At 38.5% G+C, this 26,654-nt stretch overlaps 1 protein-coding gene across 1 annotated transcript in view; it reads left to right on the forward strand.

Moving 5' to 3' along the window:
- Nucleotides 1-26,654, forward strand: part of SI (sucrase-isomaltase) — a 139,503-nt gene that overhangs the window by 83,655 nt on the left and 29,194 nt on the right. Inside the window, 12 exon segments of the mRNA XM_077826868.1 lie at nt 6,026-6,159; nt 6,733-6,767; nt 6,858-6,974; nt 10,122-10,270; nt 12,980-13,061; nt 13,174-13,230; nt 14,491-14,615; nt 14,916-15,004; nt 17,802-17,851; nt 21,294-21,464; nt 22,726-22,884; nt 24,377-24,583. Coding sequence (XP_077682994.1) covers nt 6,026-6,159; nt 6,733-6,767; nt 6,858-6,974; nt 10,122-10,270; nt 12,980-13,061; nt 13,174-13,230; nt 14,491-14,615; nt 14,916-15,004; nt 17,802-17,851; nt 21,294-21,464; nt 22,726-22,884; nt 24,377-24,583 — 1,375 coding nt within the window.

Raw genomic sequence — 26,654 nt, forward strand, 5'->3', positions numbered from 1 at the left:
GAGCAGCAATATTGAAGTTCATTTTTATCAAAAGATGAGAAAGCTGGGGCTATAAAATCATATTCTTTGGATACCTGAGTTGTGCATTTTAAGTCACTAAGCAATAATTCCTAATATGTTACTGGTTCATGGAAGAATCTGCTGGCACATCGTTATTCAGGGATTAGAAAAATAATAGTATTATGCGTATATGTATATCACCTTTTTATTCTGAAAAACCCAAAGCACCGCACCAATGAAATTCATCCACATTTGATATGGAAAGGTGTAAGATTAATTGGTATACAGAGCAGTACACAAAACCTGGGGGGCAAGAGAGACAAAGGGCTTACCCTGATGAAAGTGACATGGGCTTATCAATGTCTGCAAAAAGCAGTCAAGATCTCTCTCTTTAAACTCACATCTAAAAGTCCTGCATAAACTGTAAATTGCATGGAACTCAGTTTCTCTCTCTCTCTCTCTCTCTCTCTCTCTCTCGGATAAAGGGCTGAGCTGGCCCTTCTAGAAAGTTTAGGTATTTCAAACCTGAGTCTTAGACCCCCTAAATCATCACCAAAAAAGGCTCAAACTCTTGAAAAAAACTGAGGACAAGTATGCCTGTCCTCCACTTTACCATTGCCTCTGTCCAAGCTGTAACTATTCTATGAGTAAACAAGAGACCTTAATCTCCATTCAGCAGGACTCTCTAGGCAGTGGCCTCCAAAACAGAGTTTCCATTTACGATTTTGTAGCACTCCAATTGTAACTTTTGTTTTATGTAGTTCATAGATTCTAAGGCCAGAAGGAACTATTGTCATCATCTAGTCTGACCTACAGTATAGCACAGAACATAGAGCTTCTCCAACATAATTCCTGGAGCAGATGTTTTAGAAAAAACATCCAGTCTTGATTTAAATATTGTCAGTGATGGAAAGTCCACCACAACCCTTGGTAAATTGTATCAATGGTTAATTACTCTCACCATTACAAATTTGCACCTTATTTCCCATCTGAATTTGTTAAGCTTCAACTTCTAGCCATTGGATCACGTTACACCTTTCTCTGTTAGATTGAATACCCATTATTATACATATGTTCCCCATTTAGGTACTTATAGATTATAGTGAAGTTAGCCCTTCTCTTTGTTAAGCTAAATTGATTAGGCTCCTTGACTATCACTATAAGGCAAGTTTTCTAATCCTTTAATCATTCTTGTTGCTCTTCTCTGAACCGTCTTATCAACGTCTTTCTTGACCTGTGAACACCAGAATTGGATATAGTATTCCAGGAGAGGACACACTAGTGCCAAATACTGAGGTAAAATAGCCTCTCTACACCTACTTGAGTTTCCTCTGTTTATGCATCCCAGGATTGCATTTGTTTTTTTGGACGCAGCCTCATACTGGGAGCTTGTGTTCAGCTGATTATCCACCTCAGCCCCAAATCTTTTTCAGTCAGTGCTTCCCAGGATAAAGTCCCCCATTGTGTAAGTATGGCCTACATTCTTTGTTCCTAGATGTATACATTTATATTTAGCTGTATTAAAACACGTGTTGTTTGCTTTTGCTCAGTTTTCCAAGTAATCTAGATCGCTCTGAATCAGTGATCTTTTCTCATCATTATTTACTACTCCCCCAATTTTTATGTCAGCTGCAAACTTTTCCCAGGTCATTGATGAAAAAGTCAAACAGTGTAGAGTCAAGAAACAATTCCTGCAGAACTTCACTGGAAACAGATGTGCTTAATGACAATTCCCTATTGACAGTTACATTTTGAGACCCATCAATTTGCCAGTTTTTAATCCATTTAATGTGTGCTATGTTAATTTTATATTGTTCTAGTTTTTCAATCAAAATGTTATGCAGTACCAAGTTAAATGCCTACAGAAGTCTAAGGCTATTATGTTAAGACGGTTACCTTTATCAACCGAACTTGTAATCTCATCAAAAAAAGATGTTACATTGGTTTGATAGGATCTATTTTCCAAAAACCCATGGTGGTTTGCATTAATTATGTAACCCTCATTTAGTTCTTCATTAATCAAGACCTGTATCAGCCACTCCATTATCTTACCTGGGACTGATGTCAGGCTGAAAGTCCTATGATTACCCAGGTCATCATGTCTACCCTTCTTAAATATTAGCACATTAGCTTTCTTCCAGTCTTCTGGAACTTCCCCACTGCTCCAAGGCTTATTACAAATCAGCAATAATGGTCCAATAGTCCTCAGCCATCTCTTTTAAAACTCTTGAATACAAGTGATCTGGACCTGCTGATTTAAAACTACCTAATTTTAGTAGCTTCCATTGAACATCCTCTAGAGCAGCGGTTCTTAACCTTTTCTGCAGCCTGTACCCCTTTGGTTCTCAAAATATGTTCTTGCACCCCTTATCAAAAATCATTGAAGTAGGTCAGTTCTTTAAACTTAGATATGTTTATAATCATTAAAAATGTATAATGTTAATAAATACGTAGGTTTGATGAAACAAAGTAGTTGTACTTACGTGCCTGTGCTTAATTTGTGTTTTTGATTATTTACCTTCTAAAAAAATCTGGCATGTCTCGCACCCCCAGAAAGGAAACCTAGAGGTTCTCTAGGTATACTAGTGGAATGGAAAGAGTGTTATCATCACCATACGATGACACTTCCCCAAATATAGAACAGATATATTAATGGATATTTCTGCCTTTTCTGCATTACTATTAATAATTCTACCATGTCCATCTAGTAATGACCAATGCCATTTTCAGTGTTCTTTTTGTTCCTAATATATTTAAAATACTCCCTATTGTCCTTAGCTTTGCTGGCTATAAATTTGTCCTTGTGTCCATTGGCTTCTCCTTATCAGTTTTCTACAGTTTCTGATTTCTGATTTATATTAATCATTATCCGCTTCGCCTTTCTTCCATTTTTTATGTATTACTGTTTTTTTGGTTTTTTTTGTTTTGTTTATTTTTAACAGCTGTTTTCACTTCCCCTCTAAACCATTTTTTAAAACCAGCACAGCCTTATTCCTCAGTTGTGGGATTGTTACTTTTTAAGCATCTGGTAAGGTGTTCTTAAGTGATTCCCAATTATTATTCACATTTTTCTGATGAAATTCCCCCCCCCCCCGCTGATTCGACTCATAATACCCCCCCCCCCCAGCTTTCTGAAATTGGCACATTAAAGCACCAAGCAGATATATTAGTAGTCTGAGAGACTGCTGAATTGGAATTAATTTGCAAACTGGACACCATTATTTTAGGCTAGAATAAAGACTGGGAGTGGATGTGTCATTACACAAAGTAAAACTATTTCCCCATGTTAATTTCCCCCCTCTACTGTTCCTCACACGTTCTTGTCAACTGCTGGAAATGGCCCACCTTGATTATCACTACAAAAGGTTGTTTTTTTGTTTTTCCCTCTTTCCTGCTGGTAATAACTCACCTTACCTGATCACTCTCATTACAGTGTGTATGGTAACACCCATTGTTTCATGTTCTCTGTGTATATAAAATCTCCCCAATGTATTTTCCACTGCATGCATCTGATGAATTGAGCTGTAGCTCACGAAAGCTTATGCTCAAATAAATTGGTTAGTCTCTAAGGTGCCACAAGTCCTCCTTTTCTTTTTGCGGATACAGACTAACACGGCTGCTACTCTGAAACCTGCCCTTAAAAAACAAAGCCTTTAAAAGTAAAATGTAATAGCCAGTCATAGACTTTCAGGTTAAATTAGATTTTTGTTACATCACATATAACTGATGTTCAGGTGTGTATCGGTGTCAATCTTGCAAGGTACTGAGCATTCTCAACCTAATCCATCAAGGCAATTAAGCACACACTTAACTTTACACATTTTAGTCCCATAAAGAAATTTGCTTGACATACACTTTATGTTTACAGCATTATGTGCAATTTCCAAGTCACTCTACAAATAGACAGGTTTCAGAGTAACAGCCGTGTTAGTCTTTCATCACTTTCATCACGAAAGCTCATGCTCAAATAAATTGGTTAGTCTCTAAGGTGCCACAAGTACTCCTTTTCTTTCTACAAATAGAGTAACACAAGCAGAGTATGAAAGTGTCTGATAATACATGACAAAGAAGTAGAAGATACTGGAAAACTTACTGTTTATCTTGGAAGAAATAATTACAATGCATTAGTCTAGTTTAATTACTATGGTAATTTAAGTGACTTGTGTGTTTTTACTGTAATTATAATGTCACTAAAGCTGTAAATTCTACAGAAGAAAAAAAATAAACAGTGCCTTATTGAAGCAGCTGTTCAGGCTATTATTGTGCAGATAGCATTAGAAAGCAATGTGATTTAATCAGAGTAGCTTTAAAACTAGTAGTTTATTATTTTTGTATAATGATTCACAGTATGTGTTTGTTCACATTGTTACGTAGGATCATAGGAATTGTCCAAGGAGGTCAGACCAGTGTCCCAACTACTCTATCAGAACAGAGGCCAATATCTGAGACTTCAGAGGAATATTCAAAATGGACAGTTATGCAATAACCAACCCGGAGGGGAAATTTCTTCCTAACCTTGTCAGCTAGTAATTGGTTTGCCCTAATGCATCTGTGTTTAACATTGCAGCTGCTTGGGCTCTGTGATATCTTGCGGTAATGATCATAGGTTTTAATGCATTGAGAGGAAGGAGGCAGGATTGGACAGGCTGCCTCTGCTGGACAAGATGCAGGCACCCTCTTAACAGTCCAGGCTGGGCAGGGTCACCTCAGCCCACCTCTCCCAGCTGGAAAGGAGGCAGGCAAGACTGAAAAAACTAGATCCTGGGGCTAGCAGCCCTCCTTGCCCATCTGAATGAGGGGAGTTGTCTTTCAGTTTCCTTAATGAGTGATTTTTGTCAAAAGCTTATTGAAAATCTCAATATTTTATACTTACCAATTGTCTTTTATCCATTTTTAAACCCCCCAAAGAATTTTAGTGGAGTGGATTGCAGAGGCACAAGACTTTCTTTGACAGAAGTGTAGCCACTTTTCAGCCTGAGTGGCTAGTAAAATTTCAGGGCCCTGGGTATATTCCAGTTGGAAGTGGAAATTGATGGAGTCTCGTATTCTCTTTGATGCAATCTTGTTTATTTTAAAAGTATGTATGAAGTTCTGCTTCTCCAAACACGGGAGGAAAAGAGCAGTTTCTTAGCTCACAGCCCCAAGACTCTTTAGCCAACAAACCCAAAAGCTATCTCTAGCTTTTTCAGGGTGACATTGTACTCACAGGCTACTTCTTGGCTTTCTTGCATTTTGCCTCTGTCTTTCTTTCTGTTCTTGTCTGTTGTTAGTTTGTGTTTTCTCTCACCCACCCACCTACCACCACCCCCCCCCCATCATGGATCAACGCCCAGCGGAGCCCCTGCCCGTTGTGCTAGTTTCTAGGTAGAGGCTAATAGGCTTTGTTTTAGGTTTGACAGCTTAACTGTCTCTTAGAACTGTCTTAAATAAAGGGTCTGTGCACAGTGCAAACATTAGTTTGAACAAGGTTTTAACTCAGTCCATAACAATGTTTCACCCAGTTCTTGTCCTGATGTCATGTTTGTCTGTGAATGTTTTCAAAGTTGTCTTTAATTGTTTCCAGTTCACCTAATACTAGGTCACTGGTATGTATTTCCATAGGGACCGTGCATCACCTCATGCATTCAATCTTACAGATATTCACAAGATTTTCTTCCCTCCAATTCTCCTGAATTCTAGCTGGTTTTAATGTGAAATTCCATATTCTAGCATCCTCTCTTTTGGCATTTACATTTCTGACTGTAGCTTTATTTGCACTTGATTTTCACTTTTTAAATGTGCACAAGTACATCAGTCTGAATCATAACATATTCCAGTGCAAACGTGAACCCTTATAACTTCTGAAAACATTATTTTAATCTGGTTCTTATATTTATTCATAATACCAGTAACTACATGGTTTTAACTTAGATATCAAAATATAAGAAAATACTTTTATTTTCAAAGGAAACCTTATGTAATATTTTTTTTATTAGAACAGTTTCTTCCACATCTAATGTACTATTCTTTGTATTTTCAATGTTAGTGCTTTACAGAGCACCACTAGTGAACGTGGAATTGTTGTCACCCGTTCAACGTATCCCTCTAGTGGAAAATGGGCTGGACACTGGCTTGGCGATAACACCGCAGCTTGGGATCAACTTTATAAATCTATAATTGGTATGTGGAAGCAATAGGATTTACAGTCAATTGATCCTATGCAATAACTTACTTCTGGACACGTTTGTCTTTTACTTGCTTTTATTAGGCTTAGATCAGAAGAAATTTAATTGTAGGCAATACAAGCTGCTCAATTTAACAATCACCATTCGTGTTTTAATTGCTTGTTTTTTAACCTTCTCTTAATGGATGCTAAGCAACTCTTTAGAATTGATGTGCTTACAAAATAGACATTGGGCTTGATCCTGGAGGTTGTTGAATGCTATCAACTCCCACTGAAGTCAACTTCCCTTTCCCCCACAAAATGCCCACCCATTACTTTTAGCCTTTCCCTGTTGACCCCTGGCCTTAATGATTCTTTCTTTCTCTCCCGCTCCTCGCCCAGCTGCCTTTATATGCTCCTGCTGAGCCTGCTGCCAGCATATCCTGCAGGGGGAAGAAGAACAATATGTCAGAGAAACTACAGAAATATATTTATTTTCATTCCTTTCTGCTAAATGAATGCTGCTGCAGGTGGCTATTAGAATACCAAAGAAAATAGCAGTAAATAAAGTCACCTTACTTTTCTTGCAGGTATGATGGAATTCAGCCTTTTTGGAATATCCTATGTAAGTTAGTGTTGTTACTACACATTTAAAACATCATTACCTAAGTGCAATAATCTACAGCATTAAAATTTATTCTTTTAAACCTTTCAGACTGGAGCAGATATTTGTGGCTTCTTCAATGATGCAGAGTATTACATGTGTGCCCGTTGGATGCAGCTGGGAGCATTTTACCCATTTTCCAGAAATCATAATACCATAGGCACGAAGGTGGGTCGTAGATTATTTTTATTATTTACTGTACATCAGTAATGTGCTTGGGCTACATAAGATATGAACAGCCCCAAACTTGAAGAGTTCACAAGCTAAAGAAAACAGATACAAAGTAGGGAGGACACACTGTGAAAAGAATGCTTGTTTTTAAATGTTGTCATCATTATTAACTCACTTATCAGAGGAGAAATAGTTCTAGCTAATGCTAGTATTTACATTCTGTGCACCGGTGCATTTCATTTTCAAATGTGTTATATGGGAAGTTGAAGCTAGACAAATTCAAACTGGAAATAAGGTGCACTTTTTAAACAATGAATGTAATTAACCATTGGAACAACTTACCAAGTGGTGTGATGGATTGTCTATCACAGGCAATTTTAAAACCAAGATTAGATTTCCTCCCCTCCCCCCCCACACACACCAAAGATATGCTTAGTTCAGAGGAATTAATATGAGGAAGTCCTAATGTCTGAGTGATACAGGATGGCAGACTACAGTAGTCTCTTTTGGCCTCGCAGATTCCATGGTATTCTCTGATATGGCCTCTTGTCCCACTTTTGGTTCCTGTGAACTCCTGTGACCATTCATGAAGCTGTTAAACCCATATTTTGGGTGTGGTTTGCATCAAGATTCAACTAGGAAAAATTAAGTCTATTTGAACATAAACCTTCTGGAAATTCATGTTTTGCAGACTGGTTCTGACACAAAATATTTGTGACCTAGCTTTCAACTGATCTTGGAAAATTTTGTGCCTTAGTTAATTTAATTCTCTTTTTCTCCCTCCCAGTGTTGGCCCACCAAAACCTAGTGACTCAGGCAACCAATACATTGGTATTTAATGTTAGCTACACTGAGACATTGCTGTGAGGATACAGACTCTTAATTACACATAGGGTGACCAGATAGCAAGTGTGAAAAATTGGGATGGGGTGGGGAGTAATAGGCGCCTATGTAAAACAAAGCCCCAAATATTGGGACTGTCCCTATAAAATCAGGACATCTGGTCACCCTAATTACACATGAAACTTGTTTCACTGTGACTGATATAGAGCAATGTAAATGGTACTCTCATGTGCCAGCTGGGGCTACTGAGCTCATAGTGATTGATCCCCAGGGCTAGTATATGGTGTTTACACTGTCACCTTTCATGGGGCATTTACCAAGAACTGTCGCTGGGTCCCCTGGGTGCTGCCTTGGCAGAGCTGCACAGTGGATGTGCCCATCCTGGCTCCCTAGACATGCTCTAACTTGCTGCAACTGTGGGAGTCCTGTGTGCGCGGCGTCACTGCCCACTGCATGCAGGTTTTACACCATTAAAGGGCCTGCATCCTGATTTATGACAATGAAGCCAGCATATTCTAGGATTGAAGCAAGCTCATACATTTTTTTTACTTGCATGCCTTTAAAACAAAATCTGCACCTACAATGCTCAAGTAAGATTTTTGTTTGGTTTGGTTTTTTCCTCTCTAAAGTATACTTAATGCAGTAAGAATGACCTTTGTGTTCTCCTCCCCTAATAGTTCACAATTAGAGGACAAATCAGAACATGGAATAGTTTAATAAGATTGTAGAGGGAGAGTACAAATTTATTCTACTTTGCATATTCTGCCTCCATCTGCTACTGTTGTTAAAGAATAAAAAAAAATAATTGTGTAACTGTCAGACTGTTTTAGCTAAGGAACGTACTGCGGAAAGCTGTAAAACAAGATAAGTGGGAAAACAAAAAATAGAAACAGTACTTATGTCCTAGTTAGAGCTTCAGGTCTAGCAGAGTCGAGCTATTTATATGGCATATATCTAATGGATTAAAGTCTCCTTTTTAAAAACAGTGTGCTTTATCTTGCAGCAGCACACCTTTCAATAGGCCTTTTAAAACCTTTAAAAATGCAGATTCAGGGTTATCATGTTGCTTCCATTCTTACCCAAGGTATTTGCCAAGGTATTGTTCAGTACATTTAATAAAGATTGAAAGTGCTCCCTGACATCACCCATTAGTGCTCTTTTTACTTTTTGAAAGTCCTGAGTGCTGCCCTGGAGGAAAGAAGGATAATAAATTATGTACAACACAATGTGTCATACATTCAGGGGAGTTTGTATTAAATCCCCCCCCCCCCGCCCCGTCCCCATGCCCTCACTAGGGTTTTCAAGCTTTTCTTCTAAGCTCCTCTAGTTAGGGCCCACAGTGACACCTACTGTTATTTAATGTCACTTTGTCCTTAGGAGAGAAAAGCACTGCATTTTAGGGAGAAAAAGAGTTTACATTACCTAGTCCCAGAAAGACCTTTTCAGCTAGGAATAGTTCATTATGTGGACTTTGATTCATGTGTTCAATTATTGATGCTACTACCACACAGCTCATAGGAATTTACAGTAAAAGTATAATATAAAAAAGATAGGAAACATGCATATTAGTCCCTATGTAAATATTACCAATTGTCTCAACTATCTTATTACTTCAATTTTTAAAAAAATGCTACGCTTAGGTCAGGGAAATAGCTACAAAAGGTAAGGCTGTGAAAAATCCTTTAATATTACTCTTTGGCAGAGAACTGTTCAACCAAATGTCAAGTTGGTGGCAAGTTATTAATAGGTAATTTAGAGCTCCCTCCAAAAAAAGAGTTGCCAATGGAAATGTTCACGGAATCAAAAATATAGCCATTCTCTCAGGTTATAAAACAATAAAATACTACCAATATCATTGTAAGTGGCTGTGAAATAGATGCTTTTATTCATAATTGTGTGTTTGGTGCAAAAGCTGGATTTGAATCAATATAGATATAACCAGAGGTTATAATAATTATAATTTAAATGTAATAAATTCCATGAAGAATCAGTTTCTCTCACTTCCTTGTGAAGGTCACTGCAATCACTGCCATCATCTGGGGCCAAACTTTCCAGCTGGTAGCTGAACAGTGTATGTCCCCCAAATGCATATACATGTGTAAACAGGAACTTGCATGTGCAAATCAGGTAGGCAAGCATGCATTATTTAGGATTTTCAGGAAGTGCTAAAGTACCATGGAGGATCAGGTCCATAATGTGCTTCTAAAATTACATAAATGAATAATTAAAAACAAGGAAGAAAGGTGAAAAGGGGCATGAGAGAGATTCTGCAGTTGAGTAACAGTTTCTTTCCATTTTTAGAGGCAAGATCCTGTGGCCTTTGATGAACAATTTGAAAATATTTCCAGAGATGTACTCAATATAAGATACACACTGTTACCCTATCTGTACACTTTAATGTATGAAGCCCACGTTCATGGTAGCACAGTAGTGCGTCCTGTCCTCCATGAGTAAGTATGACAACAGTTTGTTTTTTAACTTAAACTCATGAGTTTTCCTGAAATTAGCTCAAAGTGTACTCTTCTGCTTTTTTTTTTTTTTTAATAAGAATGTTTATTCTAGTATTTAGGGATATTTGGTTCCCTTTTTTTTTTCGAGAGGGCAACCTGGTGGCATGTAATCCCACATCTTCAGGGGTAGCTTGAAGGTACTAAGTTCCCTCTCAGTTCCTATTGAAGGTGTCAGCAACTCATAGGCTTGGGTCCATTTCTTGTTTTTACAACCCTCCCTGGACTCTCGTGTATCTCATTGACCGTTATCTGTTCCTCTTCCTACTCCTTGTCGTCTATAGTGATTTTCCTCTCTCTCTCTTCATACCATCTCACAATTAGGTGCTACTATAATTCTGCTACTGGCGGAGTCCTCTTCTACATATCTCCAACCACTTTAATAGTTTTCCTGTTCCTTTCCTTCTCATGGACTCTGTCTTAATTCAAATCCTAGCTCCGTGAGTCAGGCAAGAACCCATTATTTGGCTCTATGCAAAACTCTACATTTATGTCTCTGTGTAATGTGTGTCCCAGTTTTAGGGGTTAGTCTTTACTGAGTAGATGGGAGTGCTGTCTGTTTTAGAGGGTGGACACATGTAGTCCAAAATGTCTCAGAATGGTTAGTGATATTGGATAACTCAGTTTTGGATGCTCAGCTTGAGAAACCTTAAGTTTTCAAAGAGTGTGCGCTCAGCCCTTTCTGAAAATCAGGTCATTTAAGGTATCTCAAGTTAGATATCTGAACGCTGAGGTCTGGTGTCTACAACCAAAGTTACATCAGTTTAGCAAAAGACGTGATTTTTAAACTGATTTTGCTTATCTGGTGCAGCTGTCTGTGTGGATAATCTTAAATTGATTAAAATCTGTAGTATTCACCTTTTAAGTTTACAGGTGCAGACTAACTCAATATGCATTTCAGACTGACATAAGTGTGACCACACAGTGATTTGCCTGATTTGACTAAATTCTTTTAAAAACTAATTTAGGTTAAAATGTGTGCAGTCAAGTGACTGTATTCTCCTGGAAATCATGGCCATGATTATTAAAAATGATCATCAAATTGACCAATGGCAGGAAGATTGTACCAGAAGCTGGTTGATTGTTCTTTTCCCCCAACCACCTCTGATACTACTATTGTTCTTGTTGCATTTGTTCTGAAAACAGAATAGAGAAAAATTAAAAACAAAATAAAGATCACATTCTGTATTGTAAATTATCAATGGTTTATAAAGGGTTAATAGATTTATAATATGCTACAGATATGAGTTATATATCTTATCATTTGTTATATGCACATCAATAGAAGGTGTTATAGATGATTTTAAACAACCTATTGACCTGTTGGACTGTGTATATATCTATAACAATTGATTTACCATTTATTAATCATTCTTTAACCCTTTATTAACCATAATTGGTATGAATTGTGTGACCAAAAACCCTTTACATTAAAGTAAATGGTGATTGACTTAACTGTTCAGCTCCAGGATTTCCTTCCTGAGGCACTGTATCTTCTGGACATTTGACTGGGGATGGTGCTGCTCTGCTCTAAAAGTTGCAATCCAGCTCAAAATATCGCAAAATATTTTTTCTGGATTCAGAAACTTAGCATTATGGACTGAGAGACATGAACTATGTAATTATTGCAGTGTAATTATGTTTAAAGTATAGGACTTCCCTTGAGTTTTCAGATGTGAGTACATTTTGATTTTTGAAGGGTGGGGAAAAATAAGGAGATTGATTATTTTGTAGCTTTCAGCCTTAACTGACAGTAATATGCTCTCTCCTTAACACTGGATTTTCAGCATCTATCAGAATAGATTAGTGAAGTTATCCATTCTCTTGCTTCAGCATTAATTTCTGTCAAACACTTTATTATAGTTCTGTGGAATAATCACAATGAGGAAATTGAGTCACTGTTTCTCCTTTTACAAACCTTCCAATCCCAGCATTAAAAAATGTATTATAGGAATCATTTCCAAGTTTAGCAATAGATTTAGCTGGTTTGCTTCAGAATTTGTAGATACTTGGTTCTTACTATTTCTTTGGCCTCAAGATAAATGAATGTTTTCATTGGTGTCCTTTAGAGATGGTAAAATAGACTGAATACAATAACAACTGATCTAAATCTTATTGTCAAAATCAAACTGCATCCCAACTTTGTAAAGGTTTAAAAATATTAGGGCTAGACTGTGACCACGTTATTCCCTTTGATGACTATAACTCACTTGAATAACTCATTGACTGCAGTGGGGCAGTTTACGTAAGCAGTTGTACAACAACGTGAGGAAGAGATTCTCAGTCTGGCCCTTAGATAATATTACTATTATTGTGTTAAAAATGAAAGTGACTAGAAACCAACCTTTTTAGTTTCATGATCTAAACTACAACCTATATGAATAGTGGTACCTTACACTTCTATAATGTCTTTCATTGGATCTGTTAACCCTTGGCATATATGAATTGATCACATGAATAAGGAAAAGTAAATTAGATGTTTAAAATTGCTCATTTTTTAATAATCTGAGTTATTAAAAGAACTAACATAAATAAGGTTGGAATGTGTGTGGTGGGGATAGATTAAATTTTTAACCACCAGTGTACTTTAAGAAGGAAACTCTCTTGAAAAGATTAATATCATATATGTAGTAATGATTTTACTGCTTTAAGGTTTGTGGAAGACAAAAAAACATGGGATGTATACAAACAATTTCTGTGGGGACCTGCGCTGCTCATTAGCCCTGTACTGGAGGTAAGAATTTAGATATTTAGTTATATATGAGAGTACTTTTAGATATACTTTTTTTTCTTTTTTTTTTTTTTTTTGCTTTAAAGAAGATAACATGTATGTGTTTCAATTCCAGAATGCTACATCAGTGTTGGCTTATATACCCAATGCACGCTGGTATGATTATTACACAGTAAGTAACATAAATGTTTTCTATTGATATTCTAACTAATAGTAAGAACTGTTAGCAGAATAATCTGCCAAAGGTGGTGGTGGAATTCCTCACTTTGTGTGTTTAAATACAACTTTACACTATACTTTGTTTATATTTTTCATGCAAACTACATCCCCAAGTGTTTTTATAGACTTAAGAGGTACAAGAAGGTGAGAGAATTAAATGGAAGAAAAACATCTAGCCAATAACAAAGAGAGGAGTACGAAGGTTGTGAAAATTGGCAAGAGATATATACCTTAACATCAGCAGCAGAATTACAGTAACACATAGTTGTGAAATGGTTGTGAAATGGTGTGGAATGAGAGAGGGGAGGCCACTGATAGCTGAAGAGGAGCAGGAAGGGAAATAGATATTGACAAGGTGGTTGAGATAGGATATGGAGGCTTTTAAAACCAAGGTTTTGTTGGGAAATGACATCATTTTGGAAATGAAGTTTTAGACCTTGGATCCAATCCAGTAAGCCACTGAGCATCAATAGGAATTGAGGGTACTTGTCACCCTCAAGCTGCCCCTGTAGATGTCAAGATAGGAGTGGGGATTACAAGCCACCAGGTTCCCCCATAGAGAGATAACAGAACTTGTGTGCACAGTTAGGAAGGCTCTGGTCTGACCTGAATTTTCTCTCCGATTCTTCCAAACTATTCACCCAGGTTTGCAAACCTGGTCAAAAAGTTCACACTAATATGGTGTGTTAGCATAGTGTAACTTAACTTTGTTACAAAATTTTCACCCAACGCCTACTTATGAGTGAGCTAAAAGGTCAGGTGTTTGAAAGTCACAAACATGTTACATTCTGAAACACCTTTTGCCCCAAAATACTTCTGTTGATTTTTAATCCCTGAGTTATTCTATCTGAGGTCTTTGTCAAGAGAGCAGAAGTGGGGCAGCTTTAGCTGCATCTGCCTTCTGCAGAGGCAGGAAAAGACTGGGAAGAAAGAAGCTGGAGAGACAAATAGGCGGTAAAAAAGGCACCAAAATTGCAATTACTTTGTGGTTTAGCTCCTTGATCTGTGCCCCACTTTGTTGCACTTGAAAGTCCACTATTCTCAAATTTTTATTCCATATTTTGAAGAACATGGAAATGACAGCCCTATTTATACATTTAAATCAATATTTCTGTGGCAAAAAGTAATTAACATATTTAGGATCTCCTTCCTTGTTCATTTACATTAGTATGAATTAGAAGTAACTCAGTTTAAATCAATTTTTTTTTTATAGGAGGAATATATTGGTTTCAAGGGACAGTCCTATAACCTATCAGCTCCTCTTGAACATATCAACCTTCATATCCGCGGAGGTTACATCATCCCATGGCAGGACCCTGCTAATAATACCTTTTACAGGTACTATGAAATTAACTGGAAAAGTTAAAACTGGTTTATTTTAATGGGAGCTCTTTGAAAGCTGCTTAGTGGTTTGGAACATTAAAGTCCCAGTTAAAATGGCCTAGAGGACAGATTGCAGGTGAGGTATGAGATGAATTCGATTGATCATATGGTTGATGAAAATGAGAGAAACAGAGGGGGGGGAGAGAGAGCCAATCTAGTCCAAGGATGTTTCTATATAGTTTAAATAGTTATGACTCTGGAGAAATAGACAAATAGTAATGTGTTTGCTGACAAATTTTTTTTTTTTTTTGGTAGCCGACAAAACTCAATGGGACTTACTGTTGCTTTAGATGATAATGGGTTCGCTCAAGGTCAGCTTTACTGGGATGATGGGAAGAGCATTGGTAAGTTTTAATAGTAAATTGAAGTGAGAAGATTTACTTACATCAAGAGTAAAGTTTCCTAAATTGCATAAAGTTTTTTTCCTTCTACAGTTTTTAGGTTTGAATGTATAAAATGTCATTTTTATAAAGTATTTGATGGCAAACACTTGTAGATACATGTATTTCAGTATATACAACAAATTTGCAAACACTTATACATGTGCATAGTACTGTTGTATTCAATGGGACTATACATGTGAATATATGTACCTATACATGTGTTTGCAGGATCTTAGTCATAACAAAGATCCTGATAATGCTGTCCTATTAACCATGCATATGTGGATACCTGAACCTGCTCAGAGCCCCACTGAAGTTAAGGAACTCCATATAAGCACGGGGGTCTCTCCCATATGTATGCTATACATTTCAGGATCAGGGCCCACAGCTGGAAAGCTCTAAAGAACAGTGTTTGAAAAACAAAAAGTCAAGTTAAACCCATAGAACAGTACAATAATATTGATTTGTCTCAGTAAAGTCCTATAACATTATTGCTTTCAGAATTCAAATTTTTTACACCTTAACTTATGCCATTAGACTTAGTTTAGTATGTGTAATAAGAGAGATCATGCTATTTCCTCAATTTTGCAAAATCTATGGTAAATATAACCATGTGAGTTAAGAATGAAGTGAGAAGTCTGAATTGATTTTCCTAGTGTTAGTAAATTTTAAAAATATATCCATCATATCAGGTGTGTACCACACACTATGCACAATAAGTCTCCTCTGAGCTTTCAATTGCTCCTTTGGCATCCTTAACAATCTCAGTAGAAGTGCTCAGGGTGCTGTCAGCATGCTGTGAGGTGCACTGAAGTATGCCAAGCTTTGAGTGACTCAGATTTGTAACTATTTACTATGTTCATAGAGTTAATCATAGCTTAATTAAATTAAACTAGCTTGCAAGGTGCACTTCAACCATCTCTCAGTGATCTATTTTTCAGAAATCAGGAAGTTGCACTGACTCTGGTTATCTGCATTACCGTGTGGTAGTTTAGATCCCAATCTGAGGCTTATAGAGAAAATAGACACTGATGTTTTCAAAAGAGACATTCCTATCCACCATGGTAACGTGTAAATGGATAGTGAATAAAGTAGGAGGTGGGGAATTGCTGATGTGCCTCACAGGAGGCTCACAAATCCTTAAATCTCTGTCTGAAGCATTAGGAGCAGTCCTCCCCTGACATTTGGGAGATGACTGAGAAACAGGAGCCTATGTACTGATTCTCAGAGAGTTGTTAGCTTTACCTGTGATTTGAGGTCTCCAACTCCACAGCATGAGACTTATCAAAGGGAACATTAACGCTGATATGCAAAAGTCTTTTACAAAATATAGGGAGAAATAAGTAGCTGATTGACGCTCAGTCAAATATGAACTTACTGACCTGACCCTGTGCGTACTAAACTTCTTTCCCTCTGTCAAATGGGGTGGATAGAAATTTGGAACTTTCATTACATAACTTTGCCCCACCCAAACATGGAATAAATAGTCTTCCCCACAACTTTTTTTTAATTCTTATTGCTTATTGCAAATGGATTCTTCCTTTCAGTGCCCATCCTTCAGACACACTCTTCCCCTGGCCCCAGTAGCCTTTTTCCCAGCACTTGCTTTGTTTCTCACTGAGTCACAGTTCTGTGTGATCCCCTCCAATCACCAGGCCCAGATCCAAAGGGTCCAAGAATCCTCTTCAGGTCTTAATTCAGGAAAGTACCAGAAGCATGTATGTCACTAACTATATCAGTAGTCCCATTGAAGTCAGTGGAACTACCCAGGTACTTAATCCAGCCTCAGTCTTCCCTTGCCCTTACTGCTAAAAATTAAGGCTAAGATTTTGTCACAGATATTTTTAGTAAAAGTAACGGACAGATCACAGGCAAAACAGAAAAAGTAATAGAAGCCATGACCTGTCCATAACTTTTACTAAAATACCCTGACAAAATGGGGATCTGTGAAACCCCACAGTACTTCAAGCGGGGCAGCTGTAGGGACTAGGAGCTGCCTGTAGCAGCTGGGGCTGTGGGGTATCCCTGCTGCCTGCAGCTCCAGGCATCTCCTGTGGGGGCTGGGAGCTCAGGTTCCCCTCCACCCACGGGGGCCAGGAGTTTGGGTTCCTCTGCAGCACCCCGGAGCTGCCCTCCACCTCCTGCAGCTGCAGCAGCCGGGAGCTCGGGGGTTACCTGTCAGGAGCTGAAAGGGTTCCCCCGCTGCCCCTGGCAGCAGGGAGCTGGGGGGTTCCCCTGCCACCCGTGGCAGCAGGGAGGGGGCAACAGAGGTGACAGGGGTAGCGGGTGGTGGGGGACCCTGCAGCTCCCGATCACCGCAAGCTGAAGTCACGGAGACTGCTGGAAGTCACGGATTCTGTGACTTACGCGACCTCCATGACTAAATGACAGTCTTACTAATAATGATGTACCCATATGTAACCTGGGACAGAATAAACCAAATAAATTGAATTTCATTTGGCACAGCTGATACTTAAAAATAGTCAAACCAGGTTTTGAACATTTGTACCACTTTTTTTTTGTTAAGATTTTGAATGTTGACTTTAGAAACAGAAAACTTTTAGAGCTTTTTCTCTGACTTAAATAACATATGCTTCCATTGAGGGTTCTAAGTGTGTTTATTATGGAAACAGTAGCATGTTTTACACATTAACACCAGAAATATATTTAGAATAATTTTTGTTTTAAATGGTAATGAATATTCACCAAAATAAAATTATAGTGGGATACATTTTACTCTACTGCTTTCTCATTACAGATGCATATGAACAGGGTGCTTATCTGTTAGAAACATTTAATGCAAGTCAGGTGGGTATCGGGTGACATCTTGTTCTTGTGTTATGTATAGGGGTTATTAACGCTTCCTTATTGATTTTCTCCACACTGTTCATGATTTTATAGACCTGTCATATTCCCCTCCCTCCCCACCACCACATACCTTTAGTCATCTCTTTTCCAAAGTGAACAGCCCTGATCTTTTTAATCTCTCCTTTTATGCAAGCTGTTCCACACCCTTAATCATTTTTGTTGCCCTTCTCTGTTCCTTTTCCAATTCTAATACATCTTTTTTGAGACTGGGCAACCAGATCACCATGCAGTGTTCAAGATGTGGGTGGGTGTTCCATGGATTTACACAATGGTATTATGATATTTATTGTTTCATTATCTATTGCTTTCCTAATTGTTCCTCAGATTACGATTGGTGTTCATAAATTAGTAAAAAGAAAAGGAGTACTTGTGGCACCTTAGAGACTAACCAATTTATTTGAGCATGAGCTTTCGTGAGCTACAGCTCACTTCATCGGATGCATACCGTGGAAACTGCAGCAGACTTTATATACACACAGAGAATATGAAACAATACCTCCTTCCACCCCACTGTCCTGCTGGTAATAGCTTATCTAAAGTGATCATCAAGTTGGGCCATTTCCAGCACAAATCCAGGTTTTCTCACCCTCCACCCCCCCACACAAATTCACTCTCCTGCTGGTGATCGCCCATCCAAAGTGACAACTCTCTACACAATGTGCATGATAATCAAGGTGGGCCATTTCCTGCACAAATCCAGGTTCTCTCACCCCCTCACCCCCCTCCCAAAATGTGTGTGGTTTTTGGGAGGGGGGTGAGGGGGTGAGAGAACCTGGATTTGTGCAGGAAATGGCCCACCTTGATTATCATGCACATTGTGAAGAGAGTTGTCACTTTGGATGGGCTATTACCAGCAGGAGAGTGAGTTTGTGTGTGGGGGGGTGGAGGGTGAGAAAACCTGGATTTGTGCTGGAAATGGCCCAACTTGATGATCACTTTAGATAAGCTATTACCAGCAGGACAATGGGGTGGGAGGAGGTATTGTTTCATATTCTCTGTGTGTATATAAAGTCTGCTGCAGTTTCCACGGTATGCATCCGATGAAGTGAGCTGTAGCTCACGAGAGCTCATGCTCAAATAAATTGGTTAGTCTCTAAGGTGCCACAAGTACTCCTTTTCTTTTTGCAAATACAGACTAACATGGCTGTTACTCTGAAACCTGTCATAAATTAGTGTTCAGCAAACTCAGATGTAAACATGGGGTAATTTCCTTAACTTTGGGAGTTATAACAGAGATCTCTATATCTTTTACCTTATATTTAGTGGTGGGCTCAGGCCAGAATTGATTACACTCAGACTTTCAAAGAGAAAGTTTGGTTCACAATCCAAACCCAGATCATGGTTCCTAATGTCACAGCTGGTCTCACTCTACAGTGAGCTATATCAACATCCCAGTTCTGAACACTTGTAGTTTCCGGGGGTGGTGGTGTAGAAATGGGAGTGAGATAAGCTGTTGTATTGAGATTGTCTGTAATTGCATTTAACATGCTATATTTTATATGAATAAATTGTAATAAATACATATTTAAGAAGTATTGTGAAGCTATTTTAAATACTCTGTTTGATAGTGAAACTATATTTCATAAAATTTATTTGCAAAACTTAAACATTTACATATGCAGAAATCAAAGTAACATGAAGGCTAATAGTACCATTTTGTCAGCTGCACTTTCGCTGTCATTTTACCAATCTATTTAAATGAGTACATTATAGCTCATCATCTCATGCATATTTTTAAAAGCAACATGCCATTAAACACACACATCTACAAATTCCCTGTGGTATAGAGAAAAGCAACATGTATATAAAGGAACTCATCCAACTTGAAATATAGTCACATTTAAAAAAAAAGTTCTCGGTGCTTTCAGGTAATATGCCTGCCCCTACATTCATATGCCAGTTTTTATTGTTTGCTGCTGTTGTAGCGGTAGTTATAATGCAGGGGGTGAAATGACTTATGGAATCTTCCCTCACATAACCTGAAGGACCAGACAAAATTGCTAACCCTGCACTTCCAGAGTACAGAGATGGCTCCTTTCTAGCATTATCTGAGGCACAATTCAACCCATATGTGGTGGGGAGGGGACGTGTAGTTACACAACTCAGACCCCCTCCACGCTGGTTTGCAGGGCTGAACAGCTCTGGAGCAGGGATAGTGATCTGTACACACTCCCTCCGAGACAAGGGAGTTCTTTGTCACCTTGTGCAAGGCTGTAATTGCACAGAGGAGCCCAGGATTTGGCCCACTGATTTCAACAAGAATTTTGCCTGATTAATGATTGCCTGAAAAGTGAATGAGCTATTTACATACAGATGTCCGTGGCAGAGCAGGGAATGAACCTAGATCTCTCAGATCCCAGGCTAGTACCCTAACTGGTCATTCTTCCTCCTTGGAAGAAAACAAAAGGGAAGCAAATAGATCTATAATTACACTGAAATTAATCAAGAACTTGAGGTTACTGATGTTCCAAGCCTTCCCTCACTTTTGGGTCTGGATTTTACCTGTTATTACAGACTGTATTAAAAGCATGTGTATACTGGAGCTGGAGGAGTGATTTCCAGCTCGGGTAGACACCCCTATGCTAGCTCTCATGGTATTAATACACTCTGAATAGCTGTCTTAGCTGCAGCTGCACAGGCTGTGGAAGGGGCTAGCTGCCCCGAGTATGGACCTAGGTTTGATACAGGACTGTACTTGGGATCGCTAACCTGTCCTGCTGCCCATGCAGTCTCAGCAGCAACTATGCTGCCACTTTCCACACACTAGCTCAGTCAGAGCACAGCAGGGTGGATACGTCTACCCAAGCTAGAAATTAAACCTCTAGCTCTCCGATTGTCTCCTTAGTGGCGTGCGTGCAATCTGACCCAGCTGGAGCAGCAATGCCTCCTGGTGCTCTGCACGTGCGTTTACTGCTCCACTTCTCACAAGGGTGTACCAAGTGTTTCTTTCTCCAGCTGGTGTGTGAGGAGGAAAGGAGAGCCCAAGGCCCTGCTGCTTCCATGCTGCTTTGGGGTTGGTTTTTCAATAGGGATCCCTAGCAAGGAGCAGTGTACACTTAAGGGAGGACTGCGGTTGTGGCTGCCCTCTGTGAATGTACAGAAGGGAAGAGGAAAATGCTCCTTCTGCTTTCCCCCTTAATATTTAGTCCTACGCGGAGAAGCTACATTTTGATGCATATGTGTGTTACATACAGGTAGGTACCTGTTGCATAGCCATCCAACATAAGAAACACATAAGTGGGCCTGGAAAGAAGGAACTGCATGATTTTTAGTCTGATAATCAGGGATAAACGATCATACTTCAAGACACGTTTAGATGTCATAGTCAATGTGATGGCAAGTTGAGACAATATGAATCTAATATATTTTGTTGTCTTTTCAGAGTGTTTTAGAGATTAAGGTTTTGAACAATGGATACACTGACCCAAACAATTTAAAATTTGATGAAATTAAAATTTTGGGAGTTGTCAGAGGACCTTTAGCTGCTACAGTAAAACAAAATGGCGTGACAGTTCCATCTCTCCATAATGTCAACTATGATGCTACAAAAGAGGTAAGCAGCTAATTCAAGGGTATTAAGCCATCTGCCAAATAATATAACCTTTCTTCCTTAAACTTGGCATTGAATCAGATCTCAGTTGCAATATTAAGTCCTATATTTTTTAATAAATTCAAAAATGTACCACGAATGAAATATTTGCATTGAGAAATCAAACAACCTGGAATTGTTGTATGATGTTTAGTAAATAACACAAAATGTAATCAAACAAGGTTTCAATTTGACAGGGCAAACAGGAAAAGAAAATATGACAGAGCGTATGTGCAATATGGCTAAGTTATTGTTGCAGTAAAATCCTTAATCTTTGGAAATTCCTAACTCTGAGTATTTGATTTTTTTTCAACCCTCCTAAAAGCTTATTTACGCCCTAAGAGAACTGAGAGGGAATATAGCATCTTCAACAAGTACTTACTGAGAAGCTAGATGGTTCTGTTCTTGCCACCCATTTCCTTCCTCCACCCTTCGCCTGCCCCTGTATAACTGTAAACCTTTTTTGTTGTGTTTTGTCAAATATAGGCTATATGCAGTTCAGGGCAAAGACCCTACCCCTATGGGTAAAGTCTTTGCTGCACTAAAGCCATTGGCAAAACTCCCAATGGGCCATGATTTGACCCTGCATGTTTTTGTGAAATATCCAACACGTTTCTTACTGTCTCATAAAATAATAAAAAGATGTCCCAGGACTAACAAATCTCCCCTGTGACTCTGTCATATGTATAATTATGGGGAAGAAGTCAGTATTAACTATAAATAATAATTGAGTCAAGCACTCCTAAATGCAATTGAAACAAATCCTGAGTATCATGGTGATCTTCAAGACACGTTCCTCAGAACTGCCTTTCAAATATAAACATAACTCCTGTAGCTGCTTTTAGGGTTTCCACTCTTCTGATGGAAAAATGCAAGGTTATCCCCACCCCCAGCTTATTCCCAAGGCTTTCTACAAAACTGTATCTTTTATTAAGTCTCTTGCCTTTCTGCCTTGTGCCTGAAACATACAAAAAAATCTATCATATTTAGCTGTGCTATCATTTCTTGGATGGGAAAGCAGAAATTCCTGTGCACAGGTGAAATCAGAACGGACTCCAAGCTTTTAAAAAGAAAGAGCAGGATCCTGATCTTTACAGGGTCCCTGGGAAGCCCATAGTTTGGAATTCAAAATCAGTGCCATGTTAAAATAGGTCACAGATAGTGCGAGAGCTGAAAAATGCAACGGCCTCAGGTAGATTTGTTGTTTTTTTGTTTCCGTTCAAAGCTCCTGCATATTACTGGCCTTCAGCTTGAATTGGGGAAACCCTACTCAGTTGACTGGTCTTCACAGGAGTCACTGGTTGAAGACAATGAAAAATTTAACTGTTATCCTGACTCAGGTGCATCACAAGAAAATTGTACTGCTCGTGGCTGTATCTGGCAGGTAAGCAGAAATGATTTGTGTGAAGCAAGAAATAAGGACACTGCTTTAATGACACTAACTTAATTTATCTAAACTAAAAGAGTTGCTGACTAGGGTTTTTAAGTATTTGATGAACTTGCAGAATTGTTTTAGCAACACAACAAAATGTTTGAGTGATGAAAATAAGTCTGACTCTATGGATCAAGGTTGCCACCTATTTTGGGACATTGTCTCTCAGGGGATCACTTGGCAGCTCGCTTATGCATGGAAGGCAGAATTAATCATCCTTACCACTTTAAGCATCACCACCACTATTGGGACTCAGGCTTTTGCCATTTTGCCATTGGGCTCTCTTTTTCCTCATCTGAAAAGACCAAACATAAAGAGGAAATCGGCTGACATCAGCACCCCCAAAGCTGTGTCTTGAGTAACTCCGAAGATGTGAACCTAAAGTTTCTACACTTAGTACCTTCTCAAGTGTCACTTCATCCCTATTCTATTTTTCTCTCTTTCCCATCCTTCTCTTTAGCTGTTTGATTCCAAGGTTGGTTAGGATAAGGAGGACAATGGTAATCTGTGTGCCAGGCAAAGATTTCAGTAGATTCTAATGGAAGTAAGATTGAGTCCTCAGTGAAAAGATCTTGTCGGTATGCTCAGTCAATGAAATTAGTAAGGAAATAAGGTGAATTCCCAGCCCTTTCCTCCTGAAGAACAAAAGGCACTTCGTGCCATTTAGTGCTTCTTGATGTATGCTTGATTTCACCTCTCAAACAATGTTTGATTGTATACCTGTTCAGAGGAAGTTGCAAGAGTTTTTCTTGTTGTCATAATTTTTCTTTTTAATGGTGAGAAAAAGTGTATTTTTTCCCCCCATTCGTGTATTCAATAAAAGGTGGGCTTGCTTATCAAAAGATTTCAGACAGAGAAAAACCCTCTGGGCATACACAAAGCAAGAAAAAAATCTCACTCTGAAAATGAAAATATCAGAAAAAGACAAGGAATTTGACAGGCGGATTTAGAATAGTGACTGCTAAGCACCTGCATTAAATGCAGCATTCCTTGCCACTGCTAATATAATATCATTTTATAAACAAATGAGAGATGCTTCTATTAAAAATACACTTAAGAAAAGGAAAGATAAAGTTATCAAGCTCTGATGTTTTTTAAATGTAAATAAGTGATGATGAATCATAACTAAATCCCAGGAAGTTCTTTTCTTCGTATTTCTAAACTTACTTAAATTCTGTGCATTGAAATTGTCAACTCAATGGGATGTCCTCCTCCAACAGACCCCACTGTAATGACGGGAAGTTTTCTCTGATCTTAATTGCATAAATCATTGTGTTCTTTGTTAGGGTTCGTTTTCACACTGTTCAGCATTGTTGCAGTCACCTTTCCAAGCAGTTGCTCATGAGTTACCTGTTAAAAATGGGATTTTTCTGGAATTGTCTTTTACTGTTATTAAAATGAATGATCTCATTTACTGTTTTCTAATCTGCAATATGTTTTTCAGGTTGCCTCTAACTCCCTTGTGCCATCATGTTACTATCCAAGTAATTATGGCTATTCTGTCAGTAACATTCAAAACACCGCTTCGGGTCTTACAGCTGACCTCTCCAGAAATCTTAGTATCCCTGACCGCTATAGGGATCGTTCTCCCGCTATCAACACACTTCGCTTGGAAGTGAAATATCATGACAACAACATGTTGCAGTTCAAGGTAATTTCAGTCTGAATCTGTTGAGACAATCTATGCTGAGATTGGTGATGGTGATACTTTTTCATTTTTACTGAGCTGAAATGTGACTAGACCATACATGGCTACAGAGGAGAGTAGGAGAGAATAAGAATTGACCCATCTTTTGAATGGCCTATGTAAAGGCCGCCACATTTGAAACCCTGGTGCTCCGGGGCTCCCCATCAGATGCATCTTTCTGGGAGCAACTACATACCTGCCTCCTTCTAGAGAAGTGGCTCTCAACCTTTCCAGACTACTGCACCCCTTTCAGAAGTCTGATTTGTCCTGCCTACTCCCAAGTTCCAGTTCACTTAAAATCTACTTGCTTTCAAAATCAGACATACAAACACAAAAGCGTCACAGCACACTATTATTGAAAAATTGCTTACTTTCTCATTTTACTGTATAATTATAACATAAATCAGTTGGAATATAAATATTATACTTACATTTCCATGTACAGTATATAGAGCAGTATAAACATGTCATTGTCAGTATGAAATTTTAGTTTTACTGAGTTGGTTAGTACTTTTTATGTAGCCTGTTGTAGAACGAGGCAAATATCTAGAAGAGTTGATGTCCCGCCTGCGTACCCCCAGGGATACGCTTACCCTGGTTGAGAACCACCATTCTAGAGACTATTTCATTTTATTTTGTCTTATCATTCAAAGAGAGTGATCATGTTTTCTCTAAACTGCTAATGATGGCTTGCTGTGCAAATAAGTGGATCACACACTGCATTGTTTCGTACTGTTGCAGTAGCATGACATGCTGATTCCTGATCCATTTGACCTATTCCATATGTAATGTGGACATGTTGAATACTAGAAGTGGTGTGAGGTTCCATAGTGCTTATTCTCACCTCTTTGGGTTTTTTTTCTCAGTAAGCTCTTTTCAGACAGCTCAGTGTGTTAGTTGAGCTACCTAAGTTTCAACAAACACCAATGATGAACATAGATGTGCAGGGTTTTATCTAAGCACTGAGGTAATAATACATGAAGAACCAGTTCAAGCTGTGAGAAATCAGCATCCACAGGTGTAACCCGCATAAGGTGCCTCAGAGATGGCTCCTATTTGTTTACCTTATAAAGGACACAGGGATTGAGAGTGGACTCCTGTACATTATGTAAGGTGAACAAGAGCTTGAGCAAGGACTTTGCAGCCACTTACTTTTCACGGTTCAACACATGTGCAGCATCGTCTTCCTTAGCTGAACATTCTACTAGCTTAATTCTGCTGCCTTTCATCAGGCTGAGTAGTATCAGTTCTGCGACTCCTCGCGTTGGGCCAGATTCTTACTCAGACTGAGTAGCACCTCACTCTCCAGTGAGCACTCATCCAGCACTCATCCAGCAGAAATCCGTGAGACTACTCAAGGAGTGAGAAACTGCTCAACAGAATTAACCAAGTACTGAAAATCCCTGTGCAAAATGTACTGTGTCTTTGTAGGATATGATAAAGATCTGAATTCAGTCTTAATGAAAGCCAAGTTTCATTAGAATACTCATTAATCAATGCCCCAATTAATATAAAAATGGTACACTCAAATGTTTGCTTGTATTAGTAACCAGTTGTGGAAAGGTCGTTGAACTCTATGTTAATACATATACCATCTTACCATGTATATAGCAATGGTATTAGGAGATTATTATGTTGGGAGCTTTGTATTTTTATAACATATTTGCAAATACATATCTCTAAATGCTTGTCATCTCAGTCTTTAAGTCAAAACCAAGGTATTCACTTTTAACCCAAAACATGAATTTAGAGGTAAGAAAGGTCTTCTACCAAATATTTTCCAACCTTTCATGTTTTTCTTAAACGTTGAGGGCTTTAGAGTGATAATAAAGTAAATTACTTTCCGTGAGCAAGTTCTTTAGCAGAAGTAATCTGGAGGTTTTTACTTGCAAAGGGGCATAAAGAAAAACCCGCTTTTATGATTTTAGGGCTCCTAGTAAGGATCCCTAAGTTTTGCTCCTGAACAGGAATATCCTTACATTCTTTTTAAGTCAGGCCTCTTTCTAAAACATAATCTTACCAAGTTTGTTCTCTT

Source organism: Eretmochelys imbricata, chromosome 9, assembly GCF_965152235.1.
Source record: "Eretmochelys imbricata isolate rEreImb1 chromosome 9, rEreImb1.hap1, whole genome shotgun sequence".
Classification (NCBI taxonomy): Eukaryota; Metazoa; Chordata; order Testudines; family Cheloniidae; genus Eretmochelys; species Eretmochelys imbricata.